Genomic DNA, 19,840 nt, shown 5'->3' on the forward strand with positions numbered 1-19,840 from the left:
CTAATTAATATAATTTTATTGTCTCTCATTCTAAGTTTCATAAATAAAGAGAGGTCAGTTCCTTATTTGCAGAAGTCATACCCATGCAGGCCCCAAACACCTCCCTCAAACTTTTTTAATGTCCTTTAATGCTCCTTGAGACATCTTGTCACCTTGAGTTAATTAAGGATTATTACAAGCCTGTTGAGTCCTCATAATAGCTTGATTTAATTGCTATTCACTGTTAATTGGCTGGACCTGACCACCAAATAACCTTTTCTTTTTTTATTTTCAACCTCGTCTTCCCCCATGCACTGCAGAAGAAATTGCATTTCTTGAACTTCAGATGACCCATTGCTAAAGTTATGGAGAAGTGACCTGATTATGTCTTATATATGTCTTGTATAAGTTTTTCTAAAATAAATAAATAAATAAATGTATCTAAACAGTACAGTACAGTATGCATCTTTATACAATATGCCTGTTGAATGCTTTATTCTGAATGGTTGAGAAATGTTCCTTGGGTGTTTATTATTTTTTTATAAATCACACACCTAACCTTTAAATGTCTTAAAAATAGGCACCAGAGCAATGTTTGTGGTTACCGTGGTACAAGAGGAATAATTGACTCCGGTCCTTTGAATTATTTGAAAATAATGTACAATCCGCTTCGCGTCGTGCCACATTAACACCTTGGGTGTGCATTATTTTCTAATAATTCAACGGCCCATCGTCAATTATTCTTTAAATACTGTACAGAAATATTCTATATATGTAGGTACATTCACACCCCCTTTAAACTTCATAATATAATTTTTTTTCAAGTGAAACAGGATATTTGACAAGGATTAAACTGTAGGGCGTAACTGGAATTACATCAGGAGTGGAAGTTGTCTTTATGACAAATGCTAAAATGAAAAAAGTAAAAATACAAGAGCTTGGTAACAGGAAAAGGAAATACCAAAGGAAAATTCTAGCTGTGAAATGTTTTCTACATAAAATCATCATTTATAATGTAAAGAACATTCTGTGAAAATATAATCTTTAATATTGACTGAGTAAGATTATGTCAAAGATTGAAATTACAGTAAAATCAATGAGTGAAATAAAACAGAACCAGAAATGAAGTAAACAAGGTCAATTTTGATTTCATAATAACTTTAAATTAGTCCCCCTTTAGTTGATATTTTCTCCCTTAAAACTCATCTTTGTGCATCATAATAGCACATGTAAAAGTTTTTCCTGTGACAGTAATTTCTTCATGCTTTCAAACAGTTTGAATGTACTTCGCACTCCAACGCTATCGGTTCATGCATTGCACTCATGGTGCAATACGAAGTAATGCATTAAAAACGTGAAGTAATTCACTTTTATTTAAAAAGACAGATTTAGTACGTAACACCACTATTTCAAATTACTAAATTTTTTCAAGTTATGTACCAGCTCAGGTTAGCTGATAAAGTAGCATCAGCATATCTAAAACATTTGTGCTTACCTTTAAAATGAGTTGCAGGATATCTCTACTGCAATCACGCTTCACGTTTGTTTTGATCAAGTTTAATAAAGGGACCCTTGACAAAATCTAATGTGATAAGCTTCCATACATATGATTTTCATTGCTTCTTTTCAACTTTTATGTACAGTTCATGACATATGCAGCAAGCTGATATCCCCCAGTAGATCATTACGTTACCTGCGTGTTATATTTTGTACAACGGTTGCTCTAAGAAAGCCGTTCAGCGTACTTAGATTTTTGATATGATCACCCTTCGTCTCGTTTTTATTCGTTGACAAAAATGTTAGTAGAATTTTGTAATAGTTGTCGTCAACATGGATTAATGTTAAGTTATCGTCTCGTTTACGAACATCGTAACGAAAACTATGACGAAAATTATTCGTCAACGAAATGAACACTGTTTGGGCAGTTCCAGATGGTTGCACAATTCATACGGGGTTGCGTGTCTGCAGGACGCATTTTTTCAGCGATGATGTTAACAGGTAAAACTTTAAGCATTCACAGTGCACGTTTAACGTGGGAAACCGATGCAATATTTTGAGACTGTCTTTGAAAAACTGCAATTTTATGGGTGAAATACTCAACAGTGCATTTGAATGATGAATTTGCACATGTCTTAAAGCCTATTAAAAACAGCACATAGACATATAAACGACAATAAAAACTAGATTTTTACCACAGGGGGACTTTAAGGCCAAATATGATCATTTGTCTCTGCTTCCCAAGCATAGCATATTCTAATGCCTCGTCGTCCTCCTCCAGAACTCATCTGGTTTGCTCTCTTCCTGTTAGTCAGCAAATGCTTATCGTTGTGTCACACTGCCGCAATCTCAGCTTTATCTCTTTTATCATGCGTGCAGGTATGACTCACACACATGCAGGGTTTCCCTGCTGCCTAAGGGATGAAATGGCAGCGTCTGTGAAGGACATTGTGTTGCAGGCGAGTGGGTTCAGTGCTGTTCATGTGCTCGTATGCTGATAAAGCCGGGGGTGTAGTGTAGTGGGCAGTCGCCGTGTTCCAGGATTCCCTCCAAATGAGTCAGGCGGGCAGTCGGACCCCCGCTCTGCCCACTCTCCACAGGGTTACCTAGGGAACTCAGACCGGGGGCTTCCCTCTCCGTTCTGTTCCACTGTTGTATCTCTCTCTTTCTCACATACACAAAAATCACACAGTTTATAGGAGCAGAAGAACCAAACGAGATTAGAATATGCTTATGTAAGTGCAGAAATATTTCTTTTTCTAACTAGTAGAGCGATGGCGATATGGTGATGAAGGCTGGTGAAACTACACTAGGGCCTAATTACCATTTATTGAATTTTCACACTTATAAACCTCCCCCACTTCATCGGCTTTCTTTACCGGTAAATCATTTTCAATGTTCTCATCGCGTAATGAGTCCAAGCGTATCCATCGCCGCTTGAAGTTAGTAATGTTTTGGCATTTAGATTAAACTTAATCCTGCTCAAAAGGGTCACGGATGGTTATTTCGTTAGCTAGTGGTGTGGGTAATAAAGTATCTTTTGGGTAATAACAGACTCTTTCAGGCTTACCAGAAATATGTGTGGGTTATAGGATTCGCCAAGCACTCCAATCCTTAGTGTTCTCACTTCTGAAGCTTGAAATCATTCACTTGTATTAGCAAAGTCATAATTTTACTGACACTAATTGACTTTCTCTGATTATTAACCCCATAAATTCAATTTAGTTAAGGAGTCATTAGAGCAAGGATTTTAAGGTATTCAACATCGTAACATGACTGTAACAATGTAATTTCATTCTATTGCAATACAGCATCCAAAGTTGCACACTCATTTTTAATGTGCCATACAGGGCCAGTCAGGCCAGCGGTTCAGATATTTATTTGCCCTGCCAAAAATTTCACTTGCCACAATATATAAAAGAACTAAAATAAAACCAGACAGATTAGTTTTTAATGTTTTTCACATTTACATTTTACATTTAGTCATTTAGCAGATGCTTTTGTCCAAAGCGACTTACAAGTGAGGTAATAACAATAGAAGCAATTATAGCAACACAAGAACAGCAACACATAAGTGCACTGAAAATAGTCTCATCAAGTCCAACATAGTTAACATAGCCAAGGGTTGTAAGTAATTTTATTTTTTTTGCATGCATTTTCATGCATGTAACTTTAAACAAGGTTATGACACCAAAAACTTCAAGCTTATCTCCATATACATTTCAAATAGGGCCTATTTTAAGTAAACATTTAGTTGTAAAATAAGAATCAAATTATGACTAATAGCACAAATAAATACAACAGAACAAGTATACAGATGAAATAGTGCTGTTCAGGTTGATCTAGCAGTACTGTACTTTTTAGGTATAAAAATTAAATTGAAAATAATCAAACGTAAAGCAATACAGCATAGTCTTCACTGTAATAAATAAATATACATTCATCTTTATTGTAAGGGGACATTTCACAATATGTTTTAAAGATGTTAAATAAATCTTTGGTGTCACCAGAGTACAAATGTGAGGTTTTAGCTTAAATACCCCACAGATCATTTATTATCGCATATTAAAATTGACACTTTATAGGTTTGAGCAAAAATGTGCCATTATGGGTGTGTCCTTTAAAATGCTAATGAGTTGATCTCTGCACTAAATGGGAGTGGCATGGTTGGATAGTGCAGATTAAGGGTTGGTATTATCCCCTTCTGACATCACAAGGGGAGCCACATTTCAATTACCTGTTTTTTTCACATGCTTGCAGAGAATGGTTTACCAAAACTACTGGGTTGATCTTTATCACATTTTCTAGGTTGATAGAAGCACAGAGGACCCAATTATAGCACTGAAAATTATAACATGGAAAAAGTCAGATTTTCATGATATGTCCCCTTTAATAGTTAATCAGTCGAGAACAGTAAGTGATTTGTATTTGTTCTGATCCCAGGCCTTAAGGTTGAGCCATGATGTATATTTAAGCTTTTTTTTATTTCTTTATATTTTATTCTATAATTAAATTAATTAACAACTTATGTGCATTAACCCGTAGGTCGCAGCTCTTTCAAATTATTAATAATGGTTCAGCCAAAGAAAATAGTATCTGGATTTTGATCAAACACTGAAAACTGCCTTTAGCTATTTAAAAAAGTCAGTAAGGGGTGGATCACACAGACGCGTTTATGGCCGTGGCAGGTGCCCTTTTTAATGGTTTTCTATGGCCAGTGATCATTATGCACATTGTTTATCCACACCGAACGCCTCACTTTTGTAAGCGGAATAACACCAGACGTCATTCACGTTTTTTATTGTCCAATTGAATGAGGAGAGAGGTGGGCCTTACGTTTTGGTGACGGAGGTTTACAGTTGCTTGAAACAACCAGACACTGAACTCGCTCACTCTCTCCTGTGTGTTTGTGCACCTCTCACCCTCAATCAAGGTCAGAGCAAGCGTCCTCTTTTTAAAGATTTTGCTTATTACAGTTCACAACAAAAGAGCGCTCACACTTCAATATTTGATTGACAGGACAGCTGCCTCAGTGGTTGCCTTGCAATAGAAAAAAAGCACCGCAGTGCTCTTTTTTGAAGTAAATCAAATGAAATTTCATTAAAGAGCACCTATTTCATTGCTAAAAAACAACATTATTTTGTGTATTTGGTGTAATACAATATGTTTGCGTGGTTTATAAAAAAACACATTATTTTCCACATACCGTACAATTTTGTAGCTCCAGATATACTGCTTTCCTCAAACGCATTGATTTTGTACAAAACTCATTGATCTGAAAAGCTCTGTGTCCATGATTGGCCAGCTAATCTGTCCCTTGTGATTGGCCTGAATACCCGGAAATGTGACGCTCCTTACCATGTTTGAAAGATTTGCTCACAATGCAAAGCTAACAGGAGTTAACTTACAGGCTGTGAGTCTTAAGCGGGAGGAATTCTGATAATGTCGGTCTTGTCTACATCAACAATCCCAGGAAGTAAACTGTTGCCTACAATCTGTGTGTTTGTTGTAGTCCAAGAAAAGAGATTTACAGAGATTATAACTCGCGTCATTGTTTACTTTGGGATTTGTACCTTTTGCATATCATTGTTAACATGGACTAATTACACACCAAAGGAAATGTAAAATCGTGAATCGGATAATTGGTGCTCTTTAACTTAAGAAAATAAGTGTTACCTCGTCGGGTAATAGAGATAATACGCAATCCATTGCTATACAATCATTTAACTCCATTGTTAGAATGACCAAATGAAAGCGAGTACAAATTTGGGTTTAAATATTACATTTGAGTACTCAGCAGTGAATTCTGTGTTCAAGTCTTAAAATATAATAACTAATTTGCTAAATACATTTGCTGTAATGGATGTAAGCGTTGTAATTTATTAGGCCAGTGAGGTGGGTAATAAGGTAATGGTTGTAATGAATATCACTATGGTAACTGTTGTACTCCAGGTTCAGAAGGTGACACGGTCGGGTTACACGTGAATTAAGACATGGCGTGAGTTAATTTCGAGACGTGTTGAGGTGCTGGAGCATAAGATCACGCTGAACTCTTGAACAATGCACATTTAGGCTTCATACCGTGCTCATTTCAGTCAAAGGTGGGGAATCGTACTGACTTCAGCATTCATACGATACAACCGCTTTTAAAATGTGCTGCTGATATTGAAAAGCGTCATGTTGGAACGAATGTTGCCTTGGCAAGATAACGTCTTTTTACAAAAGCCCGCTAATCCCCTAATAATCCTGACAAAAAGAAAATATAAGCTATTTACCACCACGACAGTGTGTTGCCTCTAACCTTTTCAAGAACAGAATTAAAAACATTATATTCCAACAGCATACGCAAGGATTATGTCATTTAATCACATGACCTACATCTAAGAAAATCCTAAAATCCATTTGAATGAGAAAAGACAGCTTTTTAGAAAATATTAAACGACAGAATGCTTGCAAGAGTCAAGAGAGGGATTTGTTGCTGTCCTGATATCTTCTCAAGTGAAAGATGTTGACCCTGGGACAACATTCCAGATTTTAGGGATACTTTTACTGTTGTAATGTGATGTTTAGATTTAAAACCACGGTGAAGTGCTTCTACTTCATTTATCTTCACCTTTCATTCCTCTCTGAAGTTAGGGTTTAGGGTCGAGGTCAACAAACTTGACCCAGCATCTCTCACTATGCAAAATCAGATCGAGCAGGGATTGAAGACATGAGCGAATGAGATCGGGGAATTTAGGAAGAGACGGGAAGAGATTTGGAGAGAGTCAGTGTGAGAATATGGAGGGGGAGGGACTAGGCTCATGTTGAAGGTCCAGTATCAGAAATAGAGTTGTGAACACCATCTGTCATCTCTCTCTCTCTCTCTCTCTCTCTCTCTCTCTTTCGCTCGCTCGCTCGTTCCCATCCCTCCCGTCTGTTACACTGTTGCCCCAGCAGGACCTCCTCTCTCGTTGTTAAAGAAAACTGAACGGGAGACTCAGTGTTCTTTGGTGAATCTCAAAAACCTGTTAAGTACATATCTGGGTCATATTTTACCCTGTTTTTTTTTTGTTTTTTTTTGCATTGTGGCAGTATTTCAAAGACAATTCAACGCATTCATGTTGCAAATTATGGGGGGTGGGGGGGGGGTTGTTGGGGCTGGACCCATCTAATTAAGACGTGTAAACCCACCTTTCATCGATTGATAATAAAATTATTAGGGGAGGGGTTTATTTTGGCTTCCTAGTTACATTTCAATTAACTTATTTATTGATAGTAGGTGTGTTCGAGATCATCCAGCACTGCGCAGACCGATCGGCGAGGTTTTCCGCTTGCAGTCGAGGGAAGAGCTGAAGACAGAGCCGTCAAGCCGGACACCTGCTGCTTGCCGTAGTGACGTGTGTGCCGTGATTCCTTTTTTTAATCGCGAATGAAGTGAATTAAATGGTGAATTTGATAAAAACAAAGCTTTTAATAAAAAGTTGCAAGCAGAAACATTGTATATCGAATATTTTAATAGTTGCTTATACTGTATGCCCGAAAATAACGGGAAACAAGGCTATATTATTAAAATACCAATAGAGTTTGGTATTTTTTTTATATTTTATTACACGACACAATATAACATATTATACCACGGGTCTGTTGAATGCTGTATTCTGATTGGCTGATAAATGTTCCGTGGGTATGCATTAATTTCTGATAACCGCACACCTCACTTGTCAAATGTCTTAAAAATAGGCACGGGAGCAATGTTTGTGGTAACCGTGGTATAAGAGGAATAATTGACTCTGGTTCTTTGAATTATTTGAAAATAATGCACACCCGCGATGTAACCCGCATTGCACCTTGGGTGTGCATTATTTTCTTATAATTCAATGGCCCGTTGTCAATTATTCCTTACTTAATGCATATTAACTTGTTTTTTCCTGTAATAAAACCTGAATTTATAATGTTTATTTGTGGAACTGAAGGTTGGATTAAAATTGAAATGGACGTGATCATTGTCATCAGTGAGGTGACCAATCACAAAGAGCACCGGCTGAGCTAGCTGGCTACTCTCCAAAGCTCTCATGCTACTTAAAAACCATATGACACAGTCACGTGCATTTAGCGCCAGCTCAAGTCGGACAAAATTACTAACCGGAATGCACTGTTTCAAGTCAGCCGCCGATCGGTCTGCGCAGCGCCGCATGAAGTCGAACACACCTAATAGTTTATTAAGAAAATAGTTAGTTGGTCTGTGACGTCCCATGCTCCTGTCAATTTGAATAACAGATGTGCGACTATACAGCGCGACCTGCGCACTTAAAAACAAGTTGAATGTGAGCTGTAGCATTCAGCACAGGGCAGCGGAAGTCACGTGACCGCAGTAAAATAGCACATTTATTTACAGGACAATGACAGAGAAAAACCTAAAGATTGTTTGTTAATACAAGATTTATTTCTTTCTACAATATAGTCCAGTTATTATGGTCTAAAACTAAAGAAGAAAATCATATTTCTTTTAATCAGTGGGAAAATTTCCTCACCAGCGCATCCCTCATGATCCCTAATGATTTATATGTTTTCTTGATTTATATTTTGACATTTAAAGATGTTTTACTGTTTAAAACCTGGATAGACGTTAAAGGTTTAAATTCCTTGTGAACTAGAAGTTGCAATTTACTTTACTTCCCTCTTGGGACATATTTTCGAGTGAAGTGAAATATCATACGCGGAAACTAGCAGGCGTGGCTTCCTGATTGTACATAGAAAGTTGGCATTTCATTCAGAATTAAAACTTGCAGCAGACTGACAATAGGAGGGGTGGAGTTAACGGATGCTCCGCCCAAGCCGTCTAGCTGACGTCATCAGAGAATAATCGCTACAAGAGGACGGAAGGACATTTTCAGATTTTGATTCAAGTTTACGAGAGCACATGCATTTTTAAAACAACTAAGGCTTATACGGATAAATTGTGTAACATGAACACTGCAATATTACATGAAAAAATAAAAATGGTCAGATTTGATTTTATGTGGACTTTAAATATCAGAATTAAAGATTATAACAAAACTCGACATGTGGCTTTTGCACTCTTTAAAGTACTCTTCTACACATGATACAACAAAAATACAGTGAGAGTAGGTAGGAGATGAGACACTGTTTAATTAAATTTGTTTTATTGTTCAACTTTGATTTTACTCCATATTGGGAGTTTTTTTGTTGTTGTTAGTTTAACTGTTCATGCCAATGAACTGAGCCAGCAGGAATTAATAGAGGTCAACTGTGTCAATATCAGACTTTTCAGAACATGGATTATAATGCCTGACTGTTGCCCTCCCCGTTTGAATTAAAACGCCCGTCTTCTCAATCGGGTTTACAACCTGTGAACCGCGTGTTACCCACAATGAAAGCATTAGAGAGGATCTGTCTAACCATACGGGAGTAAGACGGCTGCCCCAGTGCCCTGTTGCTTTTTGAATATGTGCGTGTGTAGCGCTTTTTTGTTCACAAACTGTTGATGTTCTTTTGTGTATCTCACATGTGGAGAATTTTAAGAGCCCTCAAAAGTAACCACGTGACTTATCTGAAAAACACTTACTGGGCAGAATGACTGAAGGACATTTACTGTTTATTGATTCGTCTTCATTCACTGATGTGAACAGCTCTCTCAATGCTACTTTGATTCAGAATAACTATTGTTTTGACTGTATTGTTTTGTCATTTTACATTTCAGTGGCTTTTATGTGTAAAATACATCAGCCTTAATCTTTGCCTGATAAAGATTGTGTCATAGATTCTATAGTTTTTTTTTTTATCTTGTGTGACTATATTCAATCAATTTGTTAACATTTGCAGTTACACCCACATTATCTTTCAGAGGGAATGCTGGGCATCTTAAGTGTAAATATGATGATAAATAGGTTTGACTCTGTCCCAACGGTCCACCTGTGGAGACTGCCCACCCACTGCTGGCTGGTTCAAAGTTAATGCGTGAAACATAATTTGTCCCTCAAGATCTTTCTTAAGGGTATAATTCACCCAAAATCACACAACAGCGATATTCACAAGAGGTAAGTAGAGGAGTAAATGTCTAAAGGACACTTAAAATATATGACACAAGTTAAGTGGAGTTATTTATTTAACATTTTGTAGCTTAAATGGTTTTCTGGTTACTATGGGTGTTACAGTTCTGTTAGATTTGCCTGCATGTTTCCCTTTAAATCGCTGCTTTCGGTTGGGGCTGGGTGATTAATTACAAATGATCGTTTATCCTGATCGATGCAATTTATCCTTTATGAATTTCTTAAATTATGTCCTCAAATTGAATGGCTCTAATTTTGAGGTTGATATTATGCAAGAGGACAACAATAATCAACTACCAGCACCAACATGAAACCAGTACAGTTTTTCAGCTCACCCAAAACCAGTCCCCGTTTCCTTCCCCTCATCCAATCATCACGAGTGCCCGGCTCGCTCACCTGTTCCTCACGAGTGTGCCCAGCTCACTTACCTGTTCCTCACGAGTGCCTGGCTCGCTCACCTGTTCCTCACGAGTGCCCGGCTCGCTCACCTGTTCCTCACGAGTGCCCGGCTCGCTCACCTGTTCCTCACGAGTGTGCCAGGCTCGCTCACCTGTTCCTCACGAGTGCCTGGCTTGCTCACCAGTTCCTAATGAGTGTGTCAGGCTCACTTACCTGTTCCTCGCAAGTGCCTGCCTTGCTCACCTGTTTCTCGCACACCTGTTCCTCACAAGTGCCCGGCTCGCTTACCTGTTTCTCACGAGTGTGCCAGGCTTGCTCACCTGTTCCTCACGAGTGCCCGGCTCGCTCACCTGTTCCTCACAAATGCCCGGCTCGCTCACCTGTTCCTCACGAGTGCCTGGCTCGCTCACCTGTTCCTCAGGACTGCCCAGCTCACTTACCTGTTCCTCACGAGTGCCCGGCTCGCTCACCTGTTCCTCACGAGTGCCCGGCTCGCTCACCTGTTCCTCACGAGTGCCCGGTTCGCTCACCTGTTCCTCAGGACTGCCCAGCTCACTTACCTGTTCCTCACGAGTGCCCGGCTCGCTCACCTGTTCCTCACGAGTGCCTGGCTCGCTCACCTGTTCCTCACGAGTGCCCGGTTCGCTCACCTGTTCCTCAGGACTGCCCGGCTCGCTCACCTTTTCCTCACGAGTGCCCGGCTCGCTCACCTGTTTCTCATGAGTGCCCGGCTTGCACACCTGTTCCTCATGAGTGCCCGGCTTGCACACCTGTTCCTCACGAGTGCCCGGCTTGCACACCTGTTCCTCACGAGTGCCCGGCTCGCACACCTGTTCCTCACGAGTGCCCGGCTCGCTCACCTGTTCCTCGCACACCTGTTCCTCGCGAGTGCCCGGCTCGCTCTGCTGATCTTTGCAAGAGCCAAACTCTCCCTCCTGATTGTCACAAGCTCTACGCTCGCTCAGCTATTCTCCGTGGAAGCCACACACGCCCGGCTGGTCGCCGCGAGTCCCACGTTCACTCTTCTCGTCTTGAAGAGGTGCACATGCACTTTCCCTGTCTCTGCTTGGTCCATGCTATTTCTGTTGACTCTAATGATAAACCATTGATAGAGTTTGAACTTTTCCCTCAACCCAGATTCCTGTTCTAAAGACATTATGACATTATTGAATTTTTTTCTATGGATCCTCTTTGCCCCAGATCTAAACTCTGTACCTCTACTCCAGCCCTGTGTCCCTGTACTCAGTCCAGTGCCCACTGCTTCCCTGCACTCAGTCCAGTGCCTACTGCCATCCCTGTACACATTCCAGTGCCTACGGCCGTCCCTGTACTCAGTCCAGTGCCCACTGCCGTCCCAATACTTATTCCAATGCCCACTGCCGTCCCTGGACTCAGTCCAGGGCCTACTGCAGTCCCTGTACATATTCCTATGCCCACTGCCATCCCTGGACTCAGTCCAGTGCCTACTGCCATCCCTGTACACATTCCAGTGTCTACGGCCGCCTCTGTACTCAGTCCAGTGCCCACTGCCGTCCCTATACTTATTCTAATGCCCACTGCCATCCCTGGACTCAGTCCAGTGCCTACTGCCATCCCTGTACACATTCCAGTGTCTACGGCCGTCTCTGTACTCAGTCCAGTGCCCACTGCCGTCCCTATACTTATTCCAATGCCCACTGCCATCCCTGGACTCAGTCCAGTGCCCACTGCCGTCCCTATACTTATTCCAATGCCCACTGCCATCCATGGATTCAGTCCAGTGCCTACTGCCATCCCTGTACACATTCCAATGTCTACTGCCGTCTCTGTACTCAGTCCAGTGCCCACTGCCGTCCCTATACTTATTCCAATGCCCACTGCCGTCCCTGTACTCAGTCCAGTGCCCACTGCTGTTCCTGTACACATTCCAGTGTCTACGGCCGTCTCTGTACTCAGTCCAGTGCCCACTGCCGTCCCTATACATATTCCAATGCCCACTGCCATCCCTGGACTCAGTCCAGTGCCTACTGCCATCCCTGTACACATTCCAATGTCTACTGCCGTCTCTGTACTCAGTCCAGTGCCCACTGCCGTCCCTATACTTATTCCAATGCCCACTGCCGTCCCTGTACTCAGTCCAGTGCCCACTGCTGTTCCTGTACACATTCCAGTGTCTACGGCCGTCTCTGTACTCAGTCCAGTGCCCACTGCCGTCCCTATACATATTCCAATGCCCACTGCCATCCCTGGACTCAGTCCAGTGCCTACTGCCATCCCTGTACACATTCCAGTGTCTACGGCCGCCTCTGTACTCAGCCCAGTGCCCACTGCCGTCCCTATACATATTCCAATGCCCACTGCCATCCCTGGACTCAGTCCAGTGCCTACTGCCATCCCTGTACACATTCCAGTGTCTACGGCCGTCTCTGTACTCAGTCCAGTGCCCACTGCCGTCCCTATACATATTCCAATGCCCACTGCCATCCCTGGACTCAGTCCAGTGCCTACTGCCATCCCTGTACACATTCCAGTGTCTACGGCCGCCTCTGTACTCAGTCCAGTGCCCACTGCCGTCCCTATACTTATTCTAATGCCCACTGCCATCCCTGGACTCAGTCCAGTGCCTACTGCCATCCCTGTACACATTCCAGTGTCTACGGCCGTCTCTGTACTCAGTCCAGTGCCCACTGCCGTCCCTATACTTATTCCAATGCCCACTGCCATTCCTGGACTCAGTCCAGTGCCCACTGCCGTCCCTATACTTATTCCAATGCCCACTGCCATCCATGGATTCAGTCCAGTGCCTACTGCCATCCCTGTACACATTCCAATGTCTACTGCCGTCTCTGTACTCAGTCCAGTGCCCACTGCCGTCCCTATACTTATTCCAATGCCCACTGCCGTCCCTGTACTCAGTCCAGTGCCCACTGCTGTTCCTGTACACATTCCAGTGTCTACGGCCGTCTCTGTACTCAGTCCAGTGCCCACTGCCGTCCCTATACATATTCCAATGCCCACTGCCATCCCTGGACTCAGTCCAGTGCCTACTGCCATCCCTGTACACATTCCAGTGTCTACGGCCGTCTCTGTACTCAGCCCAGTGCCCACTGCCGTCCCTATACTTATTCCAATGCCCACTGCCATCCCTGGACTCAGTCCAGTGCCCACTGCCGTCCCCATACATATTCCAATGCCCACTGCCATCCCTGGATTCAGTCCAGTGCCTACTGCCATCCCTGTACACATTCCAGTGTCTACGGCCGTCTCTGTACTCAGTCCAGTGCCCACTGCTGTCCCTATACTTATTCCAATGCCCACTGCCATCCCTGGACTCAGTCCAGTGCCTACTGCCATCCCTGTACACATTCCAGTGTCTACGGCCGTCTCTGTACTCAGTCCAGTGCCCACTGCCATCCCCGTCCCTATACTTATTCTAATGCCCACTGCCATCCCTGGACTCAGTCCAGTGCCCACTGCCGTCCCTATACTTATTCCAATGCCCACTGCCATCCCTGGATTCGGTCCAGTGCCTACTCCCATCCCTGCACACATTCCAGTGTCTACTGCCGTCTCTGTACTCAGTCCAGTGCCCACTGCCGTCCCTATACTTATTCCAATGCCCACTGCCGTCCCTGTACTCAGTCCAGTGCCTACTGCCATCCCTGTACACATTCCAGTGTCTACGGCCGTCTCTGTACTCAGTCCAGTGCCCACTGCCATCCCCGTCCCTATACTTATTCTAATGCCCACTGCCATCCCTGGACTCAGTCCAGTGCCCACTGCCGTCCCTATACTTATTCCAATGCCCACTGCCATCCCTGGATTCGGTCCAGTGCCTACTCCCATCCTTGCACACATTCCAGTGTCTACTGCCGTCTCTGTACTCAGTCCAGTGCCCACTGCCGTCCCTATACTTATTCCAATGCCCACTGCCGTCCCTGTACTCAGTCCAGTGCCCACTGCTGTCCCTGTACTCAATCCAATGCCCACTGTAGTCCATGAATACAGCCCAGTGCCCACCGTCAGCCATCTTTCACACTTTCTTTATTATTTAAGTCTGTTGTATTCCCATTGCCTCTGTTCATTCTCGTTATTATGCCGTTTATATTTGTATATCATAGAGTATGTGTATTACCTGCCTGTATATGTTTTTTTAATATTAAAGATCTCTGTTTATTGTTAATTCGTCGTCGTTATTTCTACCACACCAAGCCATAACAATGGGAGTGGATGGTACTCAGTCATCCCTGTACACATTCCAGTGTCTACGGCCGTCTCTGTACTCAGTCCAGTGCCCACTGCCGTCCCTATACTTATTCCAATGCCCACTGCCATCCCTGGACTCAGTCCAGTGCCTACTCCCATCCCTGTACACATTCCAGTGTCTACGGCCGTCTCTGTACTCAGTCCAGTGCCCACTGCCGTCCCTATACTTATTCCAATGCCCACTGCCGTCCCTGTACTCAGTCCAGTGCCCACTGATGTCCCTGTACTCAATCCAATGCCCACTGTAGTCCATGAATACAGCCCAGTGCCCACCGTCAGCCATCTTTCACACTTTCTTTATTATTTAAGTCTGTTGTATTCCCATTGCCTCTGTTCATTCTCGTTATTATGCCGTTTATATTTGTATATCATAGAGTATGTGTATTACCTGCCTGTATATGTTTTTAATATTAAAGGTCTCTGTTTATTGTTAATTCGTCGTCGTTATTTCTACCACACCAAGCCATAACAATGGGAGTGGATGGTACTCAGTCATCCCTGTACACATTCCAGTGTCTACGGCCGTCTCTGTACTCAGTCCAGTGCCCACTGCCGTCCCTATACTTATTCCAATGCCCACTGCCATCCCTGGACTCAGTCCAGTGCCTACTGCCATCCCTGTACACATTCCAGTGTCTACGGCCGTCTCTGTACTCAGCCCAGTGCCCACTGCCGTCCCTATACTTATTCCAATGCCCACTGCCATCCCTGGACTCAGTCCCGTTCCCACTGCCGTCCCTATACATATTCCAATGCCCACTGCCATCCCTGGATTCAGTCCAGTGCCTACTGCCATCCCTGTACACATTCCAGTGTCTACGGCCGTCTCTGTACTCAGCCCAGTGCCCACTGCCGTCCCTATACTTATTCCAATGCCCACTGCCATCCCTGGACTCAGTCCAGTGCCCACTGCCGTCCCTATACATATTCCAATGCCCACTGCCATCCCTGGATTCAGTCCAGTGCCTACTGCCATCCCTGTACACATTCCAGTGTCTACGGCCGTCTCTGTACTCAGTCCAGTGCCCACTGCCGTCCCTATACTTATTCCAATGCCCACTGCCATCCCTGGACTCAGTCCAGTGCCTACTGCCATCCCTGTACACATTCCAGTGTCTACGGCCGTCTCTGTACTCAGTCCAGTGCCCACTGCCATCCCCGTCCCTATACTTATTCTAATGCCCACTGCCATCCCTGGACTCAGTCCAGTGCCCACTGCCGTCCCTATACTTATTCCAATGCCCACTGCCATCCCTGGATTCAGTCCAGTGCCTACTCCCATCCCTGTACACATTCCAGTGTCTACTGCCGTCTCTGTACTCAGTCCAGTGCCCACTGCCGTCCCTATACTTATTCCAATGCCCACTGCCGTCCCTGTACTCAGTCCAGTGCCCACTGATGTCCCTGTACTCAATCCAATGCCCACTGTAGTCCATGAATACAGCCCAGTGCCCACCGTCAGCCATCTTTCACACTTTCTTTATTATTTAAGTCTGTTGTATTCCCATTGCCTCTGTTCATTCTCGTTATAATGCCGTTTATATTTGTATATCATAGAGTATGTGTATTACCTGCCTGTATATGTTTTTTAATATTAAAGATCTCTGTTTATTGTTAATTCGTCGTCGTTATTTCTACCACACCAAGTAATGGGAGTGGATGGTGACTTTTTTTTACAAAAATCTGTGTTTGGGCTCTGAAGAACAAAGAAAGACATTGGGGGTTCAAATGACATGAGTGTAAATAAATGATGATAAAGTTTTAATTTTGGAGTCACCTATCCTTTCAGTTTTGACTGTTTATCAGATTGTGTACCGCAACAGGTTTTCCAAAAATTGTCTCCATCCTGTTGTTGACAGGTTCACATTGCACAACGACAATGCAAATGTTGCCGTCTGTGCACAATATGCCAACGGTTCACATGTTCTGATATTTAAATCTTTTTATCTGTGTTGCGAAGTGAGAATATCACCCTTCCTAAAATATATCAGCACAAAGGAGTGTTGAGTTTTCTGTAACGGGGCGAGTGAGAATATTTCAAACAGATCGAGTGGGAAACCAAAAAAGAGTTCACCCTCCCAGCTCTGTTGTCCACCTGTTGCCATGGCAACGGAGCTCCAGAGCGCACGGGCAGCACAACTCTTCAGGATTTCTAAATAAAGCTGTCTCTTACTTTCAATGTACAGTAATTGTTGCAAATGAAGCAAAACAGCTCGACAGTGATACTCGTCATTCAGATTAACGCTCATCTTTGCACAGTACATTTTTTTTTTTTACATTTCTATGTGTCATCTGCAATTCCATCTTGACCCACTAATGGCACTTACAGATTCATATCCTATTTATATACTAAAAACAAGAAAAACAATGCTACATACACTTTGCTAAACTAATTGGGACTTTAGTTGCATTACTTGCCTCTTTGCTTATTTGATTGCTTTTATTGTTCCCCTCAATTGTAAGTCGCTTTGGATAAAAGCATCACCTAAATGATTAAATGATCATTTACACGCTCAGAACAAAAGGTGTTGGGTCAAAAAGGAATGAGCAGATGTTTATATTTGACCCAACAATGGGTTAAAACATAGGTTAAATTACAACCTCACTGGGTTGGGTTTGTCCCTTTTTGACCCAGTGCTGGGTTGAAAATAAGCCAGCTTGTATATACAGTGTATAGGCCTTTTAAAGGGTACTGTCCCAGATACTTTTTTTCTGAGAGCATAAACAACCGTTAACTGACCGTTTACTGTTCACTGAATAAACTTTAAGTGTTCATTTGTAGCAGAGATGTGTGTGGTGATTGTGTACAAAAATGATTAATCTAACTTAAATAACAAAAAGCGTTATTTTGTGCCCCGCTCTCCCCTACTGTACTTGATAAAATTTTATATGTTTTTACAATTCATTTGATTTTTTTCTACAGGTTTTTTTTACATTTTGTATTGTAGCAAAGCAGACTTACAAAAAAAATACATATTAGTTAATTACCCTCCATTGCAAAAAAATACCTTGCTGTCACATGAGCAATAGCTTACATATATCAGTAAAACCAACCTCTTTAAAGTTCAAATTAATAATTACATTTATTTATTATTCATGTAGCTTATATGTTGGCAGAATTTAAAACCACTATTTGCCTGAATACAACAGAAAAACAATAAATAGAGTGATTTATCCCTTGACCCCATCACCTGTCATGAAAACTATCATCACTTCTGTTGTCCTGTAGGAGGCGATGGCGAGTTTTGAGTTTTCTATATCAGGAACCGCTTGATTGACAATAACAATCTTTTTCAACTCTTACAAACCATGCAAGGTATTTAACAGCAGGGACTTCCCAATCTAACAGGTTCAGAGTACAAACTTTCCTTTATCCTTTTATAAAACATACAAGGACAATGCAGGGCTATTGCATTGAGTAATGTACATGTACAGCGCAGAGGAATCGGATCTGCAAATATGCCAGTGGGCTCATAACAGTGAAAGGATCCGCTTGAGGATATGAGTTTAAACATGACAAATATAGGATTGCCCTTTGGGGGATGGTATAAAATATAACTCATAGAAAGATCTGAATCTCTGTTCCTAGGCAACCGAAAGTTAATATACAATTAATAATATGGGATTTTGCCACTCTGAAATCTAATCACTCACTTAATTTGCCTGGGAATTGGCTTTGTCTCAGGATATTAAATATTGCAGATCCCGAGCGGTGCCAGCATCGACACATTTAAGCCCTGTTAGGTTAGAGATCCTGAAGCGTCTTGGTTGAACTGAACTGCGGCTAAGCTGCTGTTTTGTGGCCATCGGGTGATGACTGAATGAATAGTGAATAATAACACATCTCTGGACCCTCAGTGTTTTAATTCAGAACCAGAGGAGAAGAAACTGTGCATTAACACTGTACTTTCTCTCAAACACACACTTAACACTAACTGCTTGTTTCTGCAGGGATCTGGACTTGTGAATGGAGACATCAGAGGCCATGAACTATCTGGTCAGTATTTGTTTTTTTCTTAAGAAATGTATTTCTTTTGCTTAGCTTTGCAGGTAGAGATTTAAACAACCCCCAAACAGTATTAAACTAAACGTTTCCTTCATAGTTTGTGCTACAGATATATAATTGTATTATTATTTGGTAAGGAGTGCTATAACTGATATCTTTCAAGAAATGTAGGCTAATGGGGAGAGTTGTGAACACTGTCAGAAAAAAAAAGATTTAAAACTGTACCTTTTCTGTTGCTGGGGTGGTACCCTAAGGTTTCCATTTTGTACCTTTATACTAAACATAATACAATGTTGTAGCTTTTTGGGTACATTACTGTACCTTAAAGGAAAACACCACCGTTTTTCAATATTTTACTAGGTTCTAACCTCAACATAGATTAATTATTACATACCAATCTTTTTTCAATGCGTGCACTTAATCTTTGTACAGTGCGTCGTGAATGTGTTAGCATTTAGCCTAGCCCCATTCATTCCTTAGGATCCAAACAGGCAGGCACGTGCACAGATAGGGCTCAACCTGTGCAGAACACATGCCCTTTTTGTCCTTACACTCCGAAGTGCCCTGTTTTGGAGGTGTTTTATTATTATTATTTTATATATATAAATTAATGCTATTGTTAAACATTTACCTCTGTATGTGTGTTTTACAAATATATTTATCAAATAAAATTATTAAAAAACTAAATATTTTTGGATCCGCTGTAGTGGAGGACTTTTATTATGCTTTTATTTTCATATTATTATGTTTTATTTTTCATCCTATTTTTCATTTTTTAATAACAATCTGAAGCTCACAAATTGTGATTCATATGGAGATCATGTTTTTCTGCTAACGTACAGAATTATGCTCTTTCTGTCTTTTCAGCAAGTACAATGTCCAAGGAAGGACTTAAACATCATGTACCAGCATGTACTGTCCTTTATGATTATGTTTAACGGTCTTTGCTCTTAATCACTGACAACTGAAGGCTATCTTCTAAATGACGTAGAAACGGATGATTGTACGTGTTTCAGCATCTTACTATAAATGTGTCTTCAACCTTGTGATCGGGGCTCTTAGGTTTTTAAACTTCTTGCACCATGGGGGTGAGAGCCTATTCTGCAGAATATATAAAATTCAGACAAAGAAAATTCTGTCGACAGTGTGTCTGTGTGATCCT

At 42.0% G+C, this 19,840-nt stretch overlaps 1 protein-coding gene across 1 annotated transcript in view; it reads left to right on the forward strand.

Moving 5' to 3' along the window:
• Window positions 1–19,840, forward strand: part of LOC135729808 (phosphatidylethanolamine-binding protein 4) — a 166,883-nt gene that overhangs the window by 119,282 nt on the left and 27,761 nt on the right. The window contains exon 5 of the mRNA XM_065247670.2: window positions 18,624–18,669. Coding sequence (XP_065103742.1) covers window positions 18,624–18,669 — 46 coding nt within the window. The remainder of the gene's footprint in view (window positions 1–18,623; window positions 18,670–19,840) is intronic.

This window comes from Paramisgurnus dabryanus, chromosome 11 (genome assembly GCF_030506205.2).
Source record: "Paramisgurnus dabryanus chromosome 11, PD_genome_1.1, whole genome shotgun sequence".
NCBI lineage: Eukaryota > Metazoa > Chordata > Actinopteri > Cypriniformes > Cobitidae > Paramisgurnus > Paramisgurnus dabryanus.